The following is a 19609-nucleotide window of genomic DNA, read 5'->3' as shown; positions in this document are numbered from 1 at the left end:
GCTTTACAGATCGTCAAAGTTCACAAACGCATTTTTTTTTGTAAATTTACCAAAAAATTTAGTACTCAATTCCTGGCTGTCCGATTTTACTCCAATTTCCACTAAGTAATAACAAACTCACATTCTACACGAAAAAAAATTATTTGCACCAATAGTTCAAACAGAAATGTTTTTACAGGCCATCAAAGTTCACAGGCACTTTTTTTTTGAATATTTATTACTCGATACCTAGTGGTCAGATTTTGCTTTAATTTCCCCTAGACATTAAAAAAGCCTAACTGTACACTGAAAAAAATATTTTCTCCTAATACTTTTAATAGAAAAGGCTTTACAGATCGTCAAAGTTCACAAAGGCATTTTTTTTTGTAAATTTCCCAAAAATTTAGTACTCAATTCCTGGCTGTCCGATTTTACTCCACTTTTCACTAAGCAATAACAAACTCACATTATACACGAAAAAAAATATTTTGTACCAATAGTCCAAACAGAAATGTTTTTACAGGCCATCAAAGTTAATAGGCACATTTTTTTTTTGAATATTTATTACTCGATACCTAGTGGTCGGATTTTGCTCTAATTTCCCCTAGGCATTAAAAAAGCCTAACTGTACACGGAAAAAAATATTTTGTCCTAATACTTTTAATAGAAAAGGCTTTACAGATCGTCAAAGTTCACAAACGCATTTTTTTTTGTAAATTTACCAAAAAATTTAGTACTCAATTCCTGGCTGTCCGATTTTACTCCAATTTCCACTAAGCAATAACAAACTCACATTCTACACGAAAAAAAATTATTTGCACCAATAGTTCAAACAGAAATGTTTTTACAGGCCATCAAAGTTAATAGGCACATTTTTTTTTTTTATATTTATTACTCGATACCTAGTGGTCCGATTTTGCTCTAATTTCCCCTAGGCATTAAAAAAGCCTAACTATACACTGAAAAAAATATTTTGTCCCAATACTTTTAATAGAAAAGCCTTTACAGATCATCAAAGTTCACAGAGGCATTTTTTTTTGTAAATTTACTAAAAAATTGAGTACTCCATTCCTGGTTGTCCGATTTTACTCCAATTTTCACTAAGCAATAACAAACTCACATTCTACACGAAAAAAAATATTTTGTACTAATAGTCCAAACAGAAATGTTTTTACAGGCCATCAAAGTTAATAGGCAAATTTTTTTTAAATATTTATTACTCGATACCTAGTGGTCAGATTTTGCTCTAATTTCCCCTAGACATTAAAAGAGCCTAACTGTACACTGAAAAAAATATTTTGTCCCAATACTTTTAATAGAAAAGCCTTTACAGATCATCAAAGTTCACAAAGGCATTTTTTTTTGTAAATTTACTAAAAAATTTAGTACTCTATTCCTGGCTGTCCGATTTTACTCCAATTTTCACTAAGCAATAACAAACTCACATTCTACACGAAAAAAAATATTTTGTACCAATAGTTCAAACAGAAATGTTTTTACAGGCCATCAAAGTTAATAGGCACATTTTTTTTTTTGAATATTTATTACTCGATACCTAGTGGTTCGATTTTGCTCTAATTTCCCCTAGACATTAAAAAAGCCTCACTGTACACTGAAAAAAATATTGTGTCCCAATACTTTTAATAGAAAAGGCTTTACAGATCGTCAAAGTTCACAGGGGCATTTTTTTTTTCTAAATTTACTAAAAAATTTAGTACTCTATTCCTGGCTGTCCGGTTTTACTCCAATTTTCACTGAGCATTAACAAACTCACATTCTACACGAAAAAAAATATTTTGTACCAATAGTTCAAACAGAAATGTTTTTACAGGCCATCAAAGTTAATAGGCACATTTTTTTTTTTGAATATTTATTACTCGATACCTAGTGGTTCGATTTTGCTCTAATTTCCCCTAGACATTAAAAAAGCCTCACTGTACACTGAAAAAAATATTGTGTCCCAATACTTTTAATAGAAAAGGCTTTACAGATCGTCAAAGTTCACAGGGGCATTTTTTTTTTCTAAATTTACTAAAAAATTTAGTACTCTATTCCTGGCTGTCCGGTTTTACTCCAATTTTCACTGAGCATTAACAAACTCACATTCTACACGAAAAAAAATATTTTGTACTAATAGTCCAAACAGAAATGTTTTTACAGGCCATCAAAATTAATAGGCACATTTTTTCTTAATATTTATTACTCGATACCTAGTGGTCAGATTTTGCTCTAATTTCCCCTAGGCATTAAACAAGCCTAACTGTACACTAAAAAAAATATTTTGTCCCATTACTTTTAATAGAAAAGCCTTTACAGATCATCAAAGTTCACAAAGACATTTTTTTTTGTAAATTTACTAAAAAATTGAGTACTCTATTCCTGGCGGTCCGATTTTACTCCAATTTCCACTAAGCAATAATAAACTCACATTCTACACGAAAAAAAATATTTTGTACCAATAGTTCAAACAGAAATGTTTTTACAGGCCATCAAAGTTAATAGGCACATTTTTTTTTGAATATTTATTACTCGATACCTAGTGGTCGGATTTTGCTCTAATTTCCCCTAGACATTAAAAAAGCCTAACCGTACACTGAAAAAAATATTTTGTCCCAATACTTTTAATAGAAAAGGCTTTATAGATCGTCAAAGTTCACAAAGGCATTTTTTTTTGTAAATTTACTAAAAAATTGAGTACTCTATTCCTGGCTGTCCGATTTTACTCCAATTTTCACTAAGCAATAACAAACTCACATTCTACACGAAAAAAAATTATTTGCACCAATAGTTCAAACAGAAATGTTTTTACAGGCCATCAAAGTTAATAGGCACATTTTTTTTTTGAATATTTATTTCTCGATACCTAGTGGTCCGATTTTGCTCTAATTTCCCCTAGACATTTAGAAAGCCCAACTGTACACTGAAAAAAATTTTTGTCCCCATACTTGTAATAGAAAAGGCTTTACAGATCGTCAAAGTTCACAAGGGCATTTTTTTTGTAATTTTACTAAAAAATTGAGTACTCTATTCCTGGCTGTCCGATTTTGCTCCAATTTCCACTAGGCATTAAAAAAGCCTAACTGTACACTGAAAAAAATATTTTGTCGCAATACTTTTAATAGAAAAGGCTTTACAGATCGTCAAAGTTCACATACGGAATTTCCGGATGTCGTAGATTAAAAAATAGAAACACTTGAAATGAGATTGTCAATTTCAATGACAAGCGACAGCTGTCATAAGACACACACATATATGTAAATTATTTCATTTTTATGTTCCTAATTAATTGTCAAAAAAAAAATCCTTTGTCCAATTAAAGCACAATGTAATGCTGTGCTATTTATGGCACGTACTCGTAATAAGTGAAGTAATTAAATAAACAACACGCTTAAAACGTCTTATAAACGTATTAGCGGGCAATTAAGGAGCGTGTAAACACACCAACAAACAAGAGGTTTGTTTGTAGGAGCAGAGAGGATTATGTAAATGTTTTTTTTCTTTTGTTTTTTTATTTTTAGAAAGAGAAGGGTGAGGGGTGTGTGTTCTACTTCAAACAGTCCCTACTCTAGAATAACATAAATTACCGTATTATACCCACTTCTACACCTACAGAACGCCATTTTTATTTATTTTTTGCCATAAACATAAATATTTATTATCTCGGTATATAAACGACGTACCCACTTCCCCGTAAAAGTAAAACATCCTTTTCTGCATGCCCGCACTAAACAACGCCGCGAAACATCTTCGAACCGTCACTTATTTTCTATTAAAGTAACATAATTACGTACACACACACACATTTTGTGTATATAACAAAAATAGGAAAATAATGTATGCATCGGCGTGTCTGAGATGAATGGATAATTACTACCTCTTGGTCTTAGACGAGCGCGAGTGACACCTTCAAAATATTAAATTATATGCTGCAAGAATAAAAACAAGACGCGGCAACAGCGCCTGAACCGTTGGGCCGCTGTCAAATGCAAGGGCGAAGCAATCCAAGACATGACTTGCCATAGTCAAGACAAAGATAAAGCGATAATTTGGACAGTTAAAATTAACGAGGCGACGTTGCCGATGCAAAAGAGATTTTTATTATTGTTAGGTGGAAAGTGTAAAACCCGCTAGTCTAAGAAATACCTGCGCCGTCTTCACAAGCACTGTCCAAGGCCAGGAGTCGATCTTATGTAATTATTTCGTTAAATATTTGAACGGTCGACCCATTATTATCGCAGGGAAACTGCGTTAGCATAATGGAAATTCAATCTGATATATTCGTTGTATAGGTACTGTATAAACAACAATTAATCCTAAAGAGTGCGGCAGATGTGGCAACGCGGGGCCTAGGGACGGACCCAGGGGGGAAAATGCAACCAAAATAAAGAAAAAAAATAGTCAGGTGCACGACAATGTCGCACGTTTATGGTAAATCAAGGTGAACAAGCGCCATTGACGAGGAAAATATTTAAATTATTATTTCCAGGTGCTCGGCCTGGGAATTGATGAATAAAAACCGAGTTGGTAGATGATAAACTGTTAAAGTATTAGGGAAATTTTGAATTAGATATAACCTAACTATTCCCAACTTAACCTCACTAAAGACAAACCAACTAAACGAACCCAAAAAATAGGGTTATGGACAAAAAACTTGCATACAGAGAGGGCATGGAAATCGTTGAATGAAAACCGAGTTGCTAGGTGACAAACTGTTAAAATATTGGGTGAATTTTGAAACCTAACCCAACCGAACCTAACCTAACTAAACACCAACCAAGTAAACGAACCCAAAAAATAGGGTTATGGACAAAAAACTTGCATACAGAGAGGGCATGGGAATTGTTGAATGAAAACCGAGTTGGTAGGTGACAAACCGTTAAAATATTGGGTGAATTTTGAAACCTAACCCAACCGAACCTAACCTAACTAAACACCAACCAACTAAACGAGCCCAAAAAATAGGGTTATGGACAAAAAACTTGCATACAGAGAGGGCATGGAAATCGTTGAATGAAAACTGAGTTGGTAGGTGACAAACTGTTAAAATATTGGGTGAATTTTGAAACCTAACCCAACCGAACCTAACCTAACTAAACACCAACCAAGTAAACGAACCCAAAAAATAGGGTTATGGATAAAAAACCAAGTTGGTAGATGATAAACCGTTAAAATATTGGGGAAATTTTGAAACTTAACCCAACCCAACCTAACCTAACTAAACACCAACCAAATAAACGAACCCAAAAAATAGGTTTACGGACAAAAAACTTGCATACAGAGAGGGCATGGGAATCGTTGAATAAAACCGAGTTGCTAGGTGACAAACCGTTGAAATATTGGGTGAATTTTGAAACCTAACCCAACCCAACCTAACCTAACTATTCCCAACTTAACCTCACTAAACACCAACCAACTTAAGGAACCCAAAAAGTAGGGTTATGAACAAAAAACTTGCATACCTCTTAAATAATGTAAGGGCTCAATATCCTTGACTTAGAAAGCCTTTAATAAACACCCGGCTTAAAAATAATTTATGATTAAGTAACAGACAGACCCTTGGACTATTAATCGAAGGGGATTTCTCTTAATCAAATGTGCCCATATTCCTCTTCATCCCCTAATCAGCTGATTAGTGCTGAACCTTTTAAAAACCCCATTTGGATGCAGGAAACTATACTAAGGCCCCATAATAGACCGAAAAGTTCGATTAAACAACTACCTACTATTATAAGCAAGGTGGATTTCCCACACAACCAGCTCCTTAAAATAGCTTGATAAACTAAAATTGTGTTACCGATAAGTGTCCCATATTAAAGTCTTCAGAGCGTTTCCGTGGTGTCGTAAGGATTTCGTTTCCATTTTATAAATAGTCTCCTGCTGGTCGGTTTTCTATTATACTTCCTGATGCCACTGTTTGTAGGCGGGACCACCATATGACACTATTTTTAACGTTTTCCGTGGCGCAATTATAATTCACCCGATGCTTTATCGCTTCGATATATCCGCGACACTCGGACTGACGATTAATTTCGACCGAAACATAAATAAATAAATAATTTTTTGACATTTAGACTTACCGTGGTCGTCCATCGGAGAATGTGCCGCCATCGCTTGTTTTGTTTTGTTGTGTTTCCAAGGAAACAGCGATTTCAACATTTTCGAACACGTGTTTGACCGGTTACGCACGAACGGACCCGAATGACGTCGCGCCGTTACGAGGGGCCTTCGACAAGTTCACTTCTTAAGCGGGCGAGGTCTTACAGACCACTGAAGAATATCTCGATTCTCGTCTGTTATTTTGTCATGTCGTACTCCCCACCACGCCCCTTTGGGCCGTTCTATTTTTTTCGAAAAATATGGAAATTTATTTTTAGGATGCAGGATGGGAGCTGATGATGTTAGTGGCGGAAGTTTCTTTTTTTCTCTTGTTGTTGGCAGTTAACGTGGGCATATTTCAAAAATAGGCTCACTAATAGCAATTTATTTTTCCAGGATTTTTTTAATTTTTGAATTTGTTTAGGCCAAGAAGACAAATAAAAAAGTTCGTCAAAGACAGTGCTGTCAAAATATTGTCAATTTTTGACAGGTCTGTTAATGGTGTCAAAAGTCTCAAAGTGTCAAACTATGAGGTCACGTGATCAAGTGATTCTTGAGGGAATATCCAGTATACACTGTCTAAATTATGAAGTGGATTTGAATAATTATCCTTTTTAAGTGGATCTTAATATTTTTCAGAAAACTACCCTATTAAGTACACGACCCAAACAACCTTATACTAATAAATCACTAATGTTACTAATGTTCAAATATTCCTCAATACTATAAGGCTCAAAATAAGTTAATAAATAAATAAATTTATGTATATATTGTTTTTTTTCACCCTTGTAAATGCTATTAAGCATTTTTTGATTGAAACTTAAAAATTAAATAATTGCGTTATTTATTAAGAAAATATCCGCACTTCAACGTGTCAGCAGTGTATATTAATATGGTTGCACGCTCGGGTTTGTTTGGGCACACTCGAACCCGGGATGACGTCAGTTGCTTGGAATAAAACTTTTCCTGAGGAGGAGTCTAGTTATAACTTGATTGTGTATCGTTTTGAATTTTAAATCAAAAGGTATTAATTTAAGGGTTAACTTTTGAACTGACCCTCGTATTCTTACTGTATTCTCACCTGTATAGGTAGGCAACCAAGCGGACTATAACCTAACCTCCCAGTACTTTTTTTAAATAATCAAATTTCATAATAACCAGTGGATAGAACCATCTAATAACTAAAATAGCGTAATAATTTCCTAATATTCCTCTAGTTATTCACATATTATTGCCTATTTCTCGGGAATAATTTGTAATTTTTTCTGTCACTGTCACGTTTGACATATGCCATCTCGAGGAACCCGATCGAACGATATCGCCATCCTTGTTTCACACCATAAGTTAGAAAGAGAGCGCACGAACACTCTTTTACGGTCTGTCTAAAAAGATTGACTCAGATTCTTCAAAAAAAAAATCATCTAGAGGAGGAAACCTCTCGTGTCTCCTTGGGCATTTCCTGCGTTATTTTTGCCAATTAAAAGTTAAACAAAATTGCTACTTCACCCGGCCAAAGATGAGCGGCATATTAAAACTGCAACCGAACATTTTAAAAGGTTGCCTCAATCATTTCGTCAACAAGGTAAGCCAACGCTTGGACCGCAAACCTTCCACCCGAGATGAATTTTCGTTACATAACTTCCCATTATTCTTATTTATCCCTTTAATATTTAATTTATGCGGCCCCCTGTCATCCTATTGTCATAAATGACCTTCAAAAATCTCCCCAGGCAAACCTAGCAGCCACATCAAGCCGCTCTCTCCATATTAATGTAGACAGACAAAACGCTTCGAGATGCAGCTCGGGAGCTGGCTCAGCTTCTTACCCCGTGGTCGATCACACTTACGATGCCGTAGTTGTCGGGGCAGGAGGAGCTGGACTCCGTGCCGCCTTCGGTTTAGTAGCCGAAGGCTTCAAGACCGCTGTGATCACTAAATTATTTCCTACTAGATCTCATACTGTTGCCGCTCAGGGGGGCATTAATGCTGCTTTAGGTGAGCCATATAACTATGCCTTGACGTTGTGGGTATATATTTCGTGCCTTAGGTAACATGGAGGAGGACAATTGGCAATGGCATATGTATGATACAGTGAAAGGCTCTGATTGGCTGGGAGACCAGGACGCTATCCATTATATGACCAGGGAGGCCCCGCAGGCTGTTGTCGAGTTGGAAAACACCGGGATGCCCTTTTCCAGGACCCCCGACGGGAAGATTTACCAGAGGGCTTTTGGGGGGCAGGCTTTGAAGTTTGGTAAGGGAGGACAGGCACATAGGTAAGGGGGGCATTTAGGCCGTAAAAGTTGTCTTCTTAATAAAAAGGTTTTTTAGGTGCTGTTGTGTCGCAGACAGGACCGGGCACAGTTTACTTCACACCCTTTACGGACAAAGTTTAAGGTACGATTGCAACTATTTCGTCGAGTATTTCGCCCTGGATTTGATTATGGAAAAAGGAGAGTGCCGGGGGGTTATAGCTCTTTGTCTGGAGGACGGTACCATTCATAGATTCATAGCCAAGAGTACTGTAAGTATATTTTAAGTGTGTCCCTTAAAGGTTCTACAATTTAAGCATTTTTGTAGGTGTTGGCCACCGGAGGTTATGGCAGGGCCTTTTTCTCTTGCACCTCGGCGCACACTTGCACCGGAGACGGTACCGCCATGGTGGCCAGGGCCGGACTGCCCAATCAGGATTTGGAGTTTGTCCAGTTTCACCCTACGGGGATTTATGGGGCCGGTTGTTTGATTACCGAAGGCTGTCGAGGTCGGTTATTATTGAAGGAATACAGTCAGAGGTCTTTACGTGAGGAATTTTTCTTGTTTTAGGCGAGGGTGGTTATTTAATTAATTCGGAAGGCGAGAGGTTTATGGAGAGGTATGCTCCGGTGGCCAAGGATTTGGCCTCAAGAGATGTGGTGTCCCGGAGTATGACTATCGAGATCAGAGAAGGTGAGATGGATGTTTTGTGATAACTTTTTGGGATAAAGGGAGCTGTAGAGGGACTTGTTGGTTTATTTTAGGTGAGAGTAGCATTTTTTTGAAAAATTATTAGTTTTTGAGAGAATTTGGGGTTTTATAAATTGTATGATTTTTTTTAATAATTCCTTTGCTATAAGAGATAGGGGCATAAATCAAAAAGTGGCGTGTAAAGTAAGTTATTTACTTCATTTCATGTAAGAACAAAATTTTTTGAAAAATTGTTAGTTTTTGAGAAAAAGGGCATTTTTGGTTTTTTTATCATAATCAAGATCCTCGATAACTTTCCTGCTATTGAAGTTAGATATTAATCAAAAACCAAAGGAAGAGCAAGTACAGTCAAAGTCTGACAAATCAAGAGCCTATTTAAAGAATTACGCGTTTCGTCGCATTAGGGCATCTGATCTGATGATGCTTTAAAACGACGAAACATGCAATTGAGAAAAGAAAAACATAATTTTTAATTTTAATAAGAATTAACAGCTATAAGTCAGAACGTCGATGGTCGGTAACTAAGGCGCATGGCCCGTTGCTAAGGTAACTTTATTCTTATCTTCCATCAACATACTAACTTTGAGACTTTCATTTTTTGAAAAATTCTTAGTAGATCGGAAAATTGCTCCATATTATATAAACTTGCCTCGTCGCTTATAATGGTAAGCAGCCTATCAAAAGCAACAATTTTTTGAATGTTAGTAGATAAATCAATAGTGAATAATTGTTTCCACTTTCCATAAAATGCACTTTTCAGGTCGCGGATGTGGCCCGGAAAAAGACCACGTGTTTTTGCAACTTCACCATTTACCCGCCGAGCAACTGCACCAGCGGCTGCCCGGCATTTCGGAGACGGCGATGATCTTCGCGGGGGTCGACGTCACTAGAGAACCGATCCCCGTTTTACCGACCGTGCACTACAATATGGGCGGGGTACCCACCAATTATAAGGGACAGGTAAGCCTTGAAGACGTTAATAATAAGATTATATATCGTTTGGGGTTAGAATTGTTGGGTTTTGGGATTAATAAATTAAAGAGTCCAAGTTCGCAAAATTTATTTGCTTCTTCAGGGCGAATTCAATATGTTTGACTTAAGTGAAAAAACATGTTTGCTTTTTATGTTACTTTTTGGAGTCCCGAGGATGATCTCATAGAGATCGAAACGTCGACAAAATATACAATTGACCGTCCGAAGTAGTTTTTTTGCCCTATATCCAACAAAAATAAACATTAAGCAAACTTATTCACTGAGGTCACGATAAACAACAAATATTATTATTATTATTATATATGAAAAAAAAGAAGAAGAAGAATGAACGAATAATTAATGAAACGTTCGTAGGTCTTAACAACGTGTGACGGTCAAGATACCATTGTGCCCGGTCTGTACGCTTGCGGCGAAGCGGCCTCGTCCTCTGTGCACGGCGCCAACCGTTTGGGCGCAAACTCCCTGCTGGACCTGGTGGTGTTTGGGCGCGCCTGCGCCCACACCATCGCCGCCGAACACAAACCGGGAGAGAAAGTTGCCAAAATTAAGGACGTAAGTGGTTCCTACAAAAAAAAAAACTACATAAGAAATTGGGCTTTAGAATGAGTTAGTTGTGAGGTTTAAATTGATTGTAGAACGCCGGCGAGGAGAGCGTGAGTAACCTGGACTGGTGTAGACACGCCAACGGGAAAACGAGCACGGCCGATTTGAGGTTGCAGATGCAGAAGACGATGCAGACGCACGCGGCCGTTTTTAGGACCGAGGAGACGCTCTGCGAGGGAATCGCGAAGATGCAGCAGTTGTACAAGCAGATGGGGGATCTGAAGGTTTCTGATCACAGGTGAGGGTCCGTTGATAACTTTTTTGCTGTTAAAGATAGAGACTTGAATCAAAAAGTGTCACGTAAAGTGGATCAATAAGTTCATTTCATGTGAGTATGAAATTTTCTGAAAAACGATTATTTTTTGGAAAAATTTAATTTTTTATATTTCCGTGCATTTTTTTCAAAATCATTGATAACTTTTTTGCTGTTGAAGATAGGGACTTGAATCAAAAACTGTCACGTAAAGTGAAACAATGAGCTCATTTCACGTGAGTATGAAATTTTCTGAAAAACGATTATTTTTTGAAAAAATTTAATTTTTTATATTTCCGTGCATTTTTTTCAAAATCATTGATAACTTTTTTGCTGTTGAAGATAGGGACTTGAATCAAAAACTGTCACGTAAAGTGAAACAATGAGCTCATTTCACGTGAGTATGAAATTTTTTGAAAAACGATTATTTAGCGAGAAAATTAATTTTTTTTGTAAATTGCATGCATGCCTTGTTGCCAAACATACTACAAAATATACGACAAGATACAGTCGTGCATCAAAAAATTCATATAAATTAACAACTCCCACTATTTCCAAATACTAGTATGTTTATTATGTTTTTTTAATGCGCTGTTGCCAATACATCGAACAAAAAAAAAATGTGTGACCTTTCCAGCCTCATCTGGAACTCCGACCTGGTAGAAACGTTGGAACTGCAAAATCTGATGTTGAACGCGATGATGACGATCGTGGCCGCCGAAAACCGTAAGGAATCGCGGGGGGCGCACGCCCGTGAGGACTACAAGGCCCGATGCGACGAGTACGACTACACCAAACCGCTTGAAGGTAATAATAATACGTTTATTTCCAAAATGACAAAATCTACTTTACGTACAGGTACAAGGAAGAAATATAAACGATTAGTATAGAAGCAGCTCTATTTAGAAGCTTCTTGGTACTTTTTCTTTAGGGATATATATAGTCCAATTCGGGTTTTTCTTGTCAAGTCCGAGAAAATATTCCATCAATGGTATTTCAATACATCACTCATAATTTATTTGTATCTGTCCATATTCAATTATTCTTATTGCCGGCTTTAAAACAACATTAAAAATAAGGGCATTCACATCTTGCACAACACATACAATAAGAAAAGACAAAATTGTTTAAATTCAAATATTCACAGTAGCACATAGGAATCAACAAAAGCACATGGGAATTATCAAACGTTTAATAAAAGTTATCGCTCTGTTATTACAAAAAAATAATAAGAACAAGCTGCATGTTATTCACCGAACGATGAAATATAGCCGCATCTGTCAGTTTAATCCATTGCCCTACATAAACTTTTATAATGGTATAATATCATAAACTTTCGGTGCTAAATATTTGAAATGGCGCTGACCAATACTTATTTTGTTCCTACCAACACGCGCATTTTGATTAAGCCTATTTCTTGTGGGGTATGTGTTCGATAAAGTTTCAAGAATAATTTTTTTTCCTATATATGTTCATACTTAAATTGAAACAGTAAAGTTCATGTCCATTACTTTTGTTTCCTTATTAAGTAAATTGGTTGGAAATAGTCAATTTTTTCGAAATATAATTTTTAGTATCCATTTTTGAATGATGGTTATTAATTGCTGTAAGTGGCAATACCGGACACCACTTCACCCGATCAATCCATAAGTCAAATGAGATTGAACAAACGAATAGTATATTATGCTAAGGTTCTTGATACTGAAGGTATTGTTTTAAATATTTAAAAGTTGAAACTAAACCTCTAATTTTATTGGTCAACTGCTTTAAATTGTAAATCCCATTTAAGATGTTGGTCTACAATAATACCCAAATATTTTATGGACAATTGTGACTTACTAACTTTTAAAGCCTCTATTTGGGGAATATTTTTGGTGTAAGAAGTAAAACTAATATATTTTGTTTTTTGTCCATTTAATGTTAGTTTGCTGTTCTTAAACCAATCTGCAATTAATTGATAATCATTTTCGGCTGTTTGTTTTAGGGCTTGCCAGGTCTCTCCTGTGTAGACAACAATTTGTGTCGTATAATTCCTCCCACAGTTCTTATAGAAAAAAGACTATTTATGTATATAATAAATAAAAGTGGTCCCATAACAGTGCCTTGGGGTACTCCACATTTGATATCTCTCATTTTACTATAACTTTTACCACTTGTTTCCTACTTGTCAAATAACTTCGATAATTTTATTGGTTATGCCCCGAATTTCGCAACTTCTTAATTTTTTTTTAAACGTATTAAATGGTTATCCGTGTCAAATGCTTTTGTTAGGACTACAATTAATATACCTCAGATTGGCTTATTTGCATCCAATGCGTCATACAGCTGTTCCGTTAATTTAATAATGGCATCCTCGGTTGACGTCTTCTCCCGATAAAATCCTATTATTTAAAAAAAAAAGTTATTTACTCTTTGTTTTAAAATCATTTCAATTATCTCGGATACATTCGAAATAAGGAAAACTGGTCTAAAATTATTTACGTCATCCAAAGACCCCGATTTATGAAGTGGTGGTGTGGTGTAACAGTGCCCATTGTTAGAACATCCGGAAAAACACCTGTACTAAAGCTTAAATTTGTTATTAGACATATAATGTGTGAAATATTGTCAGGGTGTCCGGAAGCTAGATGCGATCCTTTAAGGGGGCGATAGCTGACTTAATTTCAAACATTTTAAGCTAAATATGTGTAGGTCGAAATTTGTTTATAAATTTTTTATGGCAATTTTTGCATTTTTCTTAAGAAATACCAAAATTTCACACTTACACGGTAATAAAGCGCAAGTTACAATTAGTATCGGAGTTTTAAAGTTTATTTTGTTTTGTCCAATGTGTATTAATAAAAATACGATCAATTTCAAGCTTCTGTGTAAACTTATTAGAAGAAATAGAGACATTGAAACGCCCTTGATTTTTAGATATCCTGGCCAATTCTCAGAATTATGGCCTCTTTTGTGCGGCAGGTCATGTAAACAAAAATTATTAGACTGAGACCTCTCATAAGCCTACTAAGCATTAGAGCCCCGATTGAGGGGTTATTTTAGGTTGTAATGTTAAATAAAACACAATTTTGTTTAAACTATTTATTGTTCATGTTCAAAATGCAATCCATTATTTCTAATACAGGTGTCGCGCCAACGGAAAGCTACCCGCTTTAGGTGATTACTTAATGACTCCGAATTGCTTCTTTATATTGACTTTTCAGAAAACTATTCATGCAAATATTCCTCCGAGGCACAGTCAGTTCATTTTGGCGCATCAAGGCAGCAAATATCATTACATACAGGTGTTGCTTACAGCAAGGATCGGGTAAGCTCATTTTGCACTATATCTCCGAGTCTTAGACATGATGCCAAAGCAATTGCAGCTCAGTTGATTCCAATTTTAGAACGTTTTTTCCACGCCATTGATAAATACCATCTATTTTCTTTCGGATAGCCCTAGTACACAATACCGCAACAAGACGATGTTTAATATCATTGGGTATTATTTGCCAACTAAATTTACAAATATTAACAAGATTTCTTGGTCATACAGTGAGGCTGGACATGGCAAAGGTGCCCCGGACGGAGTTGGGGCAACCTTAAAACGTACAGCGGACCGATTGGTAGCGGAAAATACAGACATACCCTGTTACGAAAAATTTGTGGATGTAGTTAATAAAAATGTATCTAACATACATATTAATACAGTGAGCGATTTGGATATACAAACCGTAGATAACGAAATTACCGAAAGTATTGGTACCTTTAAAGGTACAATGCTAGTGCATAATGTAACATGGTGCAGAGAAAAGGAAGAAATACACTTTAACACATTGACTTGTTTATCTTGCGATATTGGCAAATCTTGCACCCATTACAACCTTGGACACATAAAATTACACATTGATCCATTGGAGCATCAAGATAATAATATTAAAGAAATCAATGAAGCAATCATTAATACTGAAACTACCGAGAGTCCCATACCCGACGATAAACTTTTAAGCGTCACTCATAAACCTGAATTTGATATTCCTGAAGAGGACAAAGATAATCAATCACACATTAAACCTAATGAGTGGGTGGCTGTTCTATTTAATGATTTCTGGTATCCGGGAGTAGTTTTATCTCTTAATCGTAGGTGTTTGGAAATTCAATTTATGGACAGAAAAGGTGGGCAATTCTTTTGGCCAAAAAAGCGTGACATCCAATTTATTCTATGTAGTGAAATTTTGCATAAACTGTCCGCGACACCTGTGCCAAGCTCTGCCCGAGTCTAAAGTTATAGACGAATTGGTTTAATTTTCTTCTACATATTTAGTGTCGTTTATATGTGCAATTTTTATTTTTAAGTATTTAAATGAATTATAATTTTTAGTTGTATGTATATAAATAAACAGCACACTTGTTTTGATATCGTCGGTCCCAAGGCAAAACCATGAATGTGCAAAATTGGCAATTTTTACCTATCTACATTTTCAAGCACCTCTAAACCAAGTTCTTGACAATGCCAAACCAACGAATCTGCAAGCATCATGGTTTTGCTGGAGGTAGCTGTACTGCCTTTGACGTATCTTAGTTTGTATTCGACTGTCGCAACGCGCGTATCGTGAATGTGACACTTTCGTGGTACATTCGTTGTTTTGACATTGTAAGTGTATAGTATACTTTGTAACATTCATGTATAGATTTTGAGTAGTAAAAAATCAATTATAAAATGATAAACGTGACATCTAGAACACAAAAAATAATGGATAGCGCTAAGTCTAAACAGATAAGCAATGTATGGACTAAAAGGGAACTAAGGTATAACGTGGGTTTTTTCAAGCCAAAGAAGGACCAGTGCAAGATATGTTTGGCACAGAAAAATATTACCGGAGAAGAAAAAGAAGCGCAAGAAGAAAGTTCCAGCAACACTTGAGAAGAAAGGAATTGGCACGCAAGGCTCGCAGTGCTGATAAACTGGAAGCAATAAACAATTCTACTATATTAGCATTCAATTTTGACCTTGAAGCTGTACTCACAACTCCAAATGGATCTGCAGGACAGATATTTTACTTGCGCAAGTTAGCTGTTTATAACTTGACAGTTTATAATATTGGAAATCAAGATGGCATTTGCTATCTATGGGATGAAACCCAGGGTAAAAGGGGTTCAAATGAAATCGCTTCTTGTATCTATGAATACGTATTATCTAATCCAGAAGTAACAGAAGTTAGAATGATGTGAGATGGCCAGCAAAAGAATTCAAATTTTGCTGTTATGTGTATGCAGCTCATTTCTGTTCATCCTAGCTTGAAAATCATAGATCATAAATTTTTCGAAAGCGGACACACTGAAATGGAAAGCGATTCCATACATTCCAAAATTGAGCAGAAAGCTAAGCATGTTCCTGTATACATTCCTGAAGGTTGGGCGCAAGTAATACAAGATGTTCGTATGAAACCACGCCCATTTGAAGTGAGAAGCAGAAGCTTTGATGATGTTTATGATTTTAAAGAATTTGCAGCGCAAAAATTTGATGAAGAAAATATACCGTGGCGTAAGGTTTGCTGGATTCGTGGATTCTTAAATCGGACATGACGAAGGTGTTTTACAAAATGGATTTTGAACAAGAATTTCATGACATAAACTGCATGAAAAAATTTGAGGTCGACCAAAAACAGCGGAGTTAAAAAAATCATATGAATGTGAGTCACCCATTGCGAAGCCAAAATATCAGAATTTACAAAAAATGTGTAGTTTTTACAAGTCGCTAAAAATTAATAATAATATTAGGGATAGATTACCAGAACCAGATGACAGTAAAAATACTAACTCAGATGAAAATTAAACCATTTCACTTTATACTCAAGCTCGTTTAAGCATATAAATTTAGTTCCTTTTGTATTTTCAGTATTTTTTGAGAAAACCTTTTTCGTTTTAATAGTTTATTTTGCCAATGATTTAGAAGTTTAAGTGGTTTTGTTTCCTTAGATTTATAGTTCCTGAGTTTATCCTAGTTTCCCAATGAAAATACACATGTTTATTGATATTTCAAATCAATAAAAATATTGAAAATCATTGTGTCTTTAGGTTTTCTTATTGTACTATAAGTGATTTGAAAAAAAATTTTGCAATGCCAAATCCACGAATGTGACGTTTTGGAAGGTGGGGGCTAATAAACAGAAAAAATAATGAGCAAGTCATAAACTGTCAAAGTAGACCCTATGTCTCCCAAGAAATGAAATTATTCCGACAAAAATCTGAATTTTCACAGAGTATCAAAACCTTCAAACCCAAATATCTCCAAATCACGATTTTTCACATTCATGGTTTTGGCATTGGGCTGACGATATGTTGATATTTTGTATGTTTGTAGTTTTTGTTACTTAGTGGAAAAAATACTTACTGCTAATAATTAAATCTAAAAAAATCAGTTTTTAAACAGACAAAACGGCACATTTCCAAATTTTATTATCTTTGGACATTACCATGACACCAATTTTACATTACCATGTCATCTGTACATTACCGTGTTTGACAAATCTCATTACCATGTCATTTTCTAATTTTTTTTTGGAAAATATGAGGGGTACATAATTTTTATAAAATAATTTGAAGATAATTTGTATATTTGCACCAAAATAAATGATAAAAGTAATTTATTTGTCAACTTCCCAATGTAATATTCAGTTTTCGTTATTTTTTGAAAATGATCCATATAGGTCTTGTAATTTCATTAATGCAAGATAGGAATCCAAAAAAAGAGAGAATGTTCTTTTATTCTTCCATTAGATATTCATTGAGAAAAAGGTTTATATTTAAATCTCCTGTTAAAACGTGTATTTCATAGTATTTCTTACTCTGAAGATACTGATCCAGATTGAAAAATTGCTTATCTGTGCTTGGTAGTCAGCTTATTAAAATTTTTTCATGGGCATAACCCTCCAATTCAATTTCAATTATTAAATTAAATCAAATAAATTCCTTTATTACTACATCAGATTATATATGAGGACTTTGTGGTCGCTAATTACTTAAACATGAATAGACTAAAATCAATAACTACTAATATTACAGTAAAGGTGTCTCAAATTCGAGCCTCACCATTGGGTTAAATTGAGGCAAATTTGCGCAATTTGGTGCTCGTTAAAACGCCCTTTTGAAATTTCAAATTTTTTATTTTTATTACGACTCTATTTGAATAAAAAATAACAACATGCAATAATAAATTACTCATTTTCATTGCTACTTTCTCTCATTTTACAAAATGGTGTTGTCAGATTTAAGAGCCCCTTATCTTATGTTCCTAAACCAATGATGTATCGGACATATTCAAAAATGTTATATTAATGGATATTTCCGTAAGGACTCATGTGTAAAGAGAAAGGCAAAAAATATGTGCTTTTTCTTTAAGAAGATAGATATCAAAAAACCCGAATGAATCAAAAAACAAGTTATTAACCAACGATGGGGCTTAAAAATGCAGCAAAAAGAATCATTATTCGGCTGTGAATTTTTTCCACAGGGTGCTTAAAAGTTTAGAGTAAAAATCGACTTTTCATTAACCCCTGTATAACACCAAATCGGTTGGACATGTTTGTAGCGTCGATATGAAAAAATTGTGACAATAAAACTGAGCAAAAAATTATCAAAATCGATGCAATACCGAATAGAACTGAAATAAGAATTGAAATTTTGCGGGCCATTGTAGTTACTGAATGGGTTTTATTTTATTATTGTAATACTTATCTTTGTCTGTTGTGTTTTGACTTGTTTGAAGAGTTTGTTTTAAATTTTAACGAAAATTTAATGGTGTATGGTAATTTAAATTAAACGAAAGTATATTTTAATACATCTGTATTCAACACGTTTCTGCTTAAGACTAAAATTACAAACTCACATCAAAAGCCTTTTTGCTTCATTTCAAATTGTCAAATAAATCAAATATGTTTGTTTGTATAACTGAACCATTTTCTTAACAACCTAAAAAAAAAGTCTTTTAGAGTACTTAAGTTTATTGCCACTTTTGCCTTTCTAGTACTTTCTATGAGCCCTATGTCTAATTTATGTTTGTGGGTTTTATTTTCTTTTCGGAACCTGTTTTATTGGTTTTTGTATTAATATAAAAGAATATTAATTCCAACAGTTTGTACTTCTCGACATCGTTAAATATTTAATTTGATTTGAAGGGCAAGTGAAGAGGTGCATGGACGACCACTGGAGGAAACACACCCTGACCGACATCGATACGCAAACCGGAACGGTGAACATCCGGTACCGGGCCGTCATCGACGACACCCTGGATCAGTGCGAGTGCAAAACGGTGCCGCCCGCGATCCGATCTTATTAAGAAAGTTTGTTTTCACTTTTTTTTCATTAAATTTTTAGTTTATACGAAACACGTACTTCTCTTTAGTAAACAAACGGATCAGATCAACCTTTGCTGGATTTATTTTTTTTATATGTGTTTGTATTAACAGTGTTGTCAAATTGACTTTTGCTCGGAGGTAAGTAGGGTGGGTTGTAAATAAATAAACACGATTTGGAAATTGTTCATGTTGTTGTCATAGGAAACGAAGGTATTATGTGTCGTGAAAGTATTTTTTTTCTTGTTGTTGTTGTTTGATAGTTGTATAGTAATTTATTGTTTTATGGCGAAGGAGCTGCGCAAGGCGGCGGCACCACTGTTGTGAATAGTCATGTAAGTTTATGTAAAAAAATCCTTATTGAAATATACACCCTTGTCACACGCTT

At 35.1% G+C, this 19609-nt stretch overlaps 2 protein-coding genes across 6 annotated transcripts in view; one reads left to right on the top strand and one right to left on the bottom strand.

Moving 5' to 3' along the window:
* LOC126747093 (uncharacterized) overlaps nucleotides 1-6217 on the bottom strand; it is a 49698-nt gene extending 43481 nt beyond the window's left edge. For 4 of the 5 annotated variants that reach the window (XM_050455587.1, XM_050455586.1, XM_050455588.1 and 1 more), the window contains exon 1: nucleotides 6057-6217. In XM_050455587.1, coding sequence (XP_050311544.1) covers nucleotides 6057-6135 — 79 coding nt within the window. In that variant the 5' untranslated portion in view covers nucleotides 6136-6217. Of the gene's footprint in view, nucleotides 1-3659; nucleotides 3824-6056 lie in introns of those variants that run through there. The other variant, XM_050455589.1, reaches the window with a different exon arrangement.
* A 1260-nt stretch (nucleotides 6218-7477) lies between these two features.
* On the top strand, nucleotides 7478-19609 carry LOC126746811 (succinate dehydrogenase [ubiquinone] flavoprotein subunit, mitochondrial). The gene is made up of 11 exons (XM_050455210.1): nucleotides 7478-7657; nucleotides 7806-8070; nucleotides 8123-8351; nucleotides 8407-8599; nucleotides 8656-8836; nucleotides 8899-9021; nucleotides 9800-9999; nucleotides 10387-10584; nucleotides 10668-10873; nucleotides 11526-11695; nucleotides 19045-19609. Exons 1-11 carry the CDS (start codon nucleotides 7592-7594, stop codon nucleotides 19203-19205), a joined length of 1992 nt encoding a protein of 663 aa, XP_050311167.1. The 5' UTR covers nucleotides 7478-7591; the 3' UTR covers nucleotides 19206-19609.

Source organism: Anthonomus grandis, chromosome 18 (genome assembly GCF_022605725.1).
Source record: "Anthonomus grandis grandis chromosome 18, icAntGran1.3, whole genome shotgun sequence".
Taxonomy (NCBI): Eukaryota; Metazoa; Arthropoda; class Insecta; order Coleoptera; family Curculionidae; genus Anthonomus; species Anthonomus grandis.
Note: the sequence above shows the minus strand (reverse complement) of the source record. Positions and strands in the feature narration are given on the sequence as shown.

What these genes read in the sequence shown, in the direction of transcription:
- LOC126746811 (XM_050455210.1), top strand. Translation starts at nt 7,592, where the DNA reads ATGAGCGGCATATTAAAACTGCAACCGAACATTTTAAAAGGTTGCCTC. An exon ending in TCAATCATTTCGTCAACAAG is followed by an intron (nt 7,658 to 7,805) that starts GTAAGCCAACGC and finishes AAATCTCCCCAG; the next exon opens with GCAAACCTAGCAGCCACATC. An exon ending in CTACACCAAACCGCTTGAAG is followed by an intron (nt 11,696 to 19,044) that starts GTAATAATAATA and finishes TTTGATTTGAAG; the next exon opens with GGCAAGTGAAGAGGTGCATG.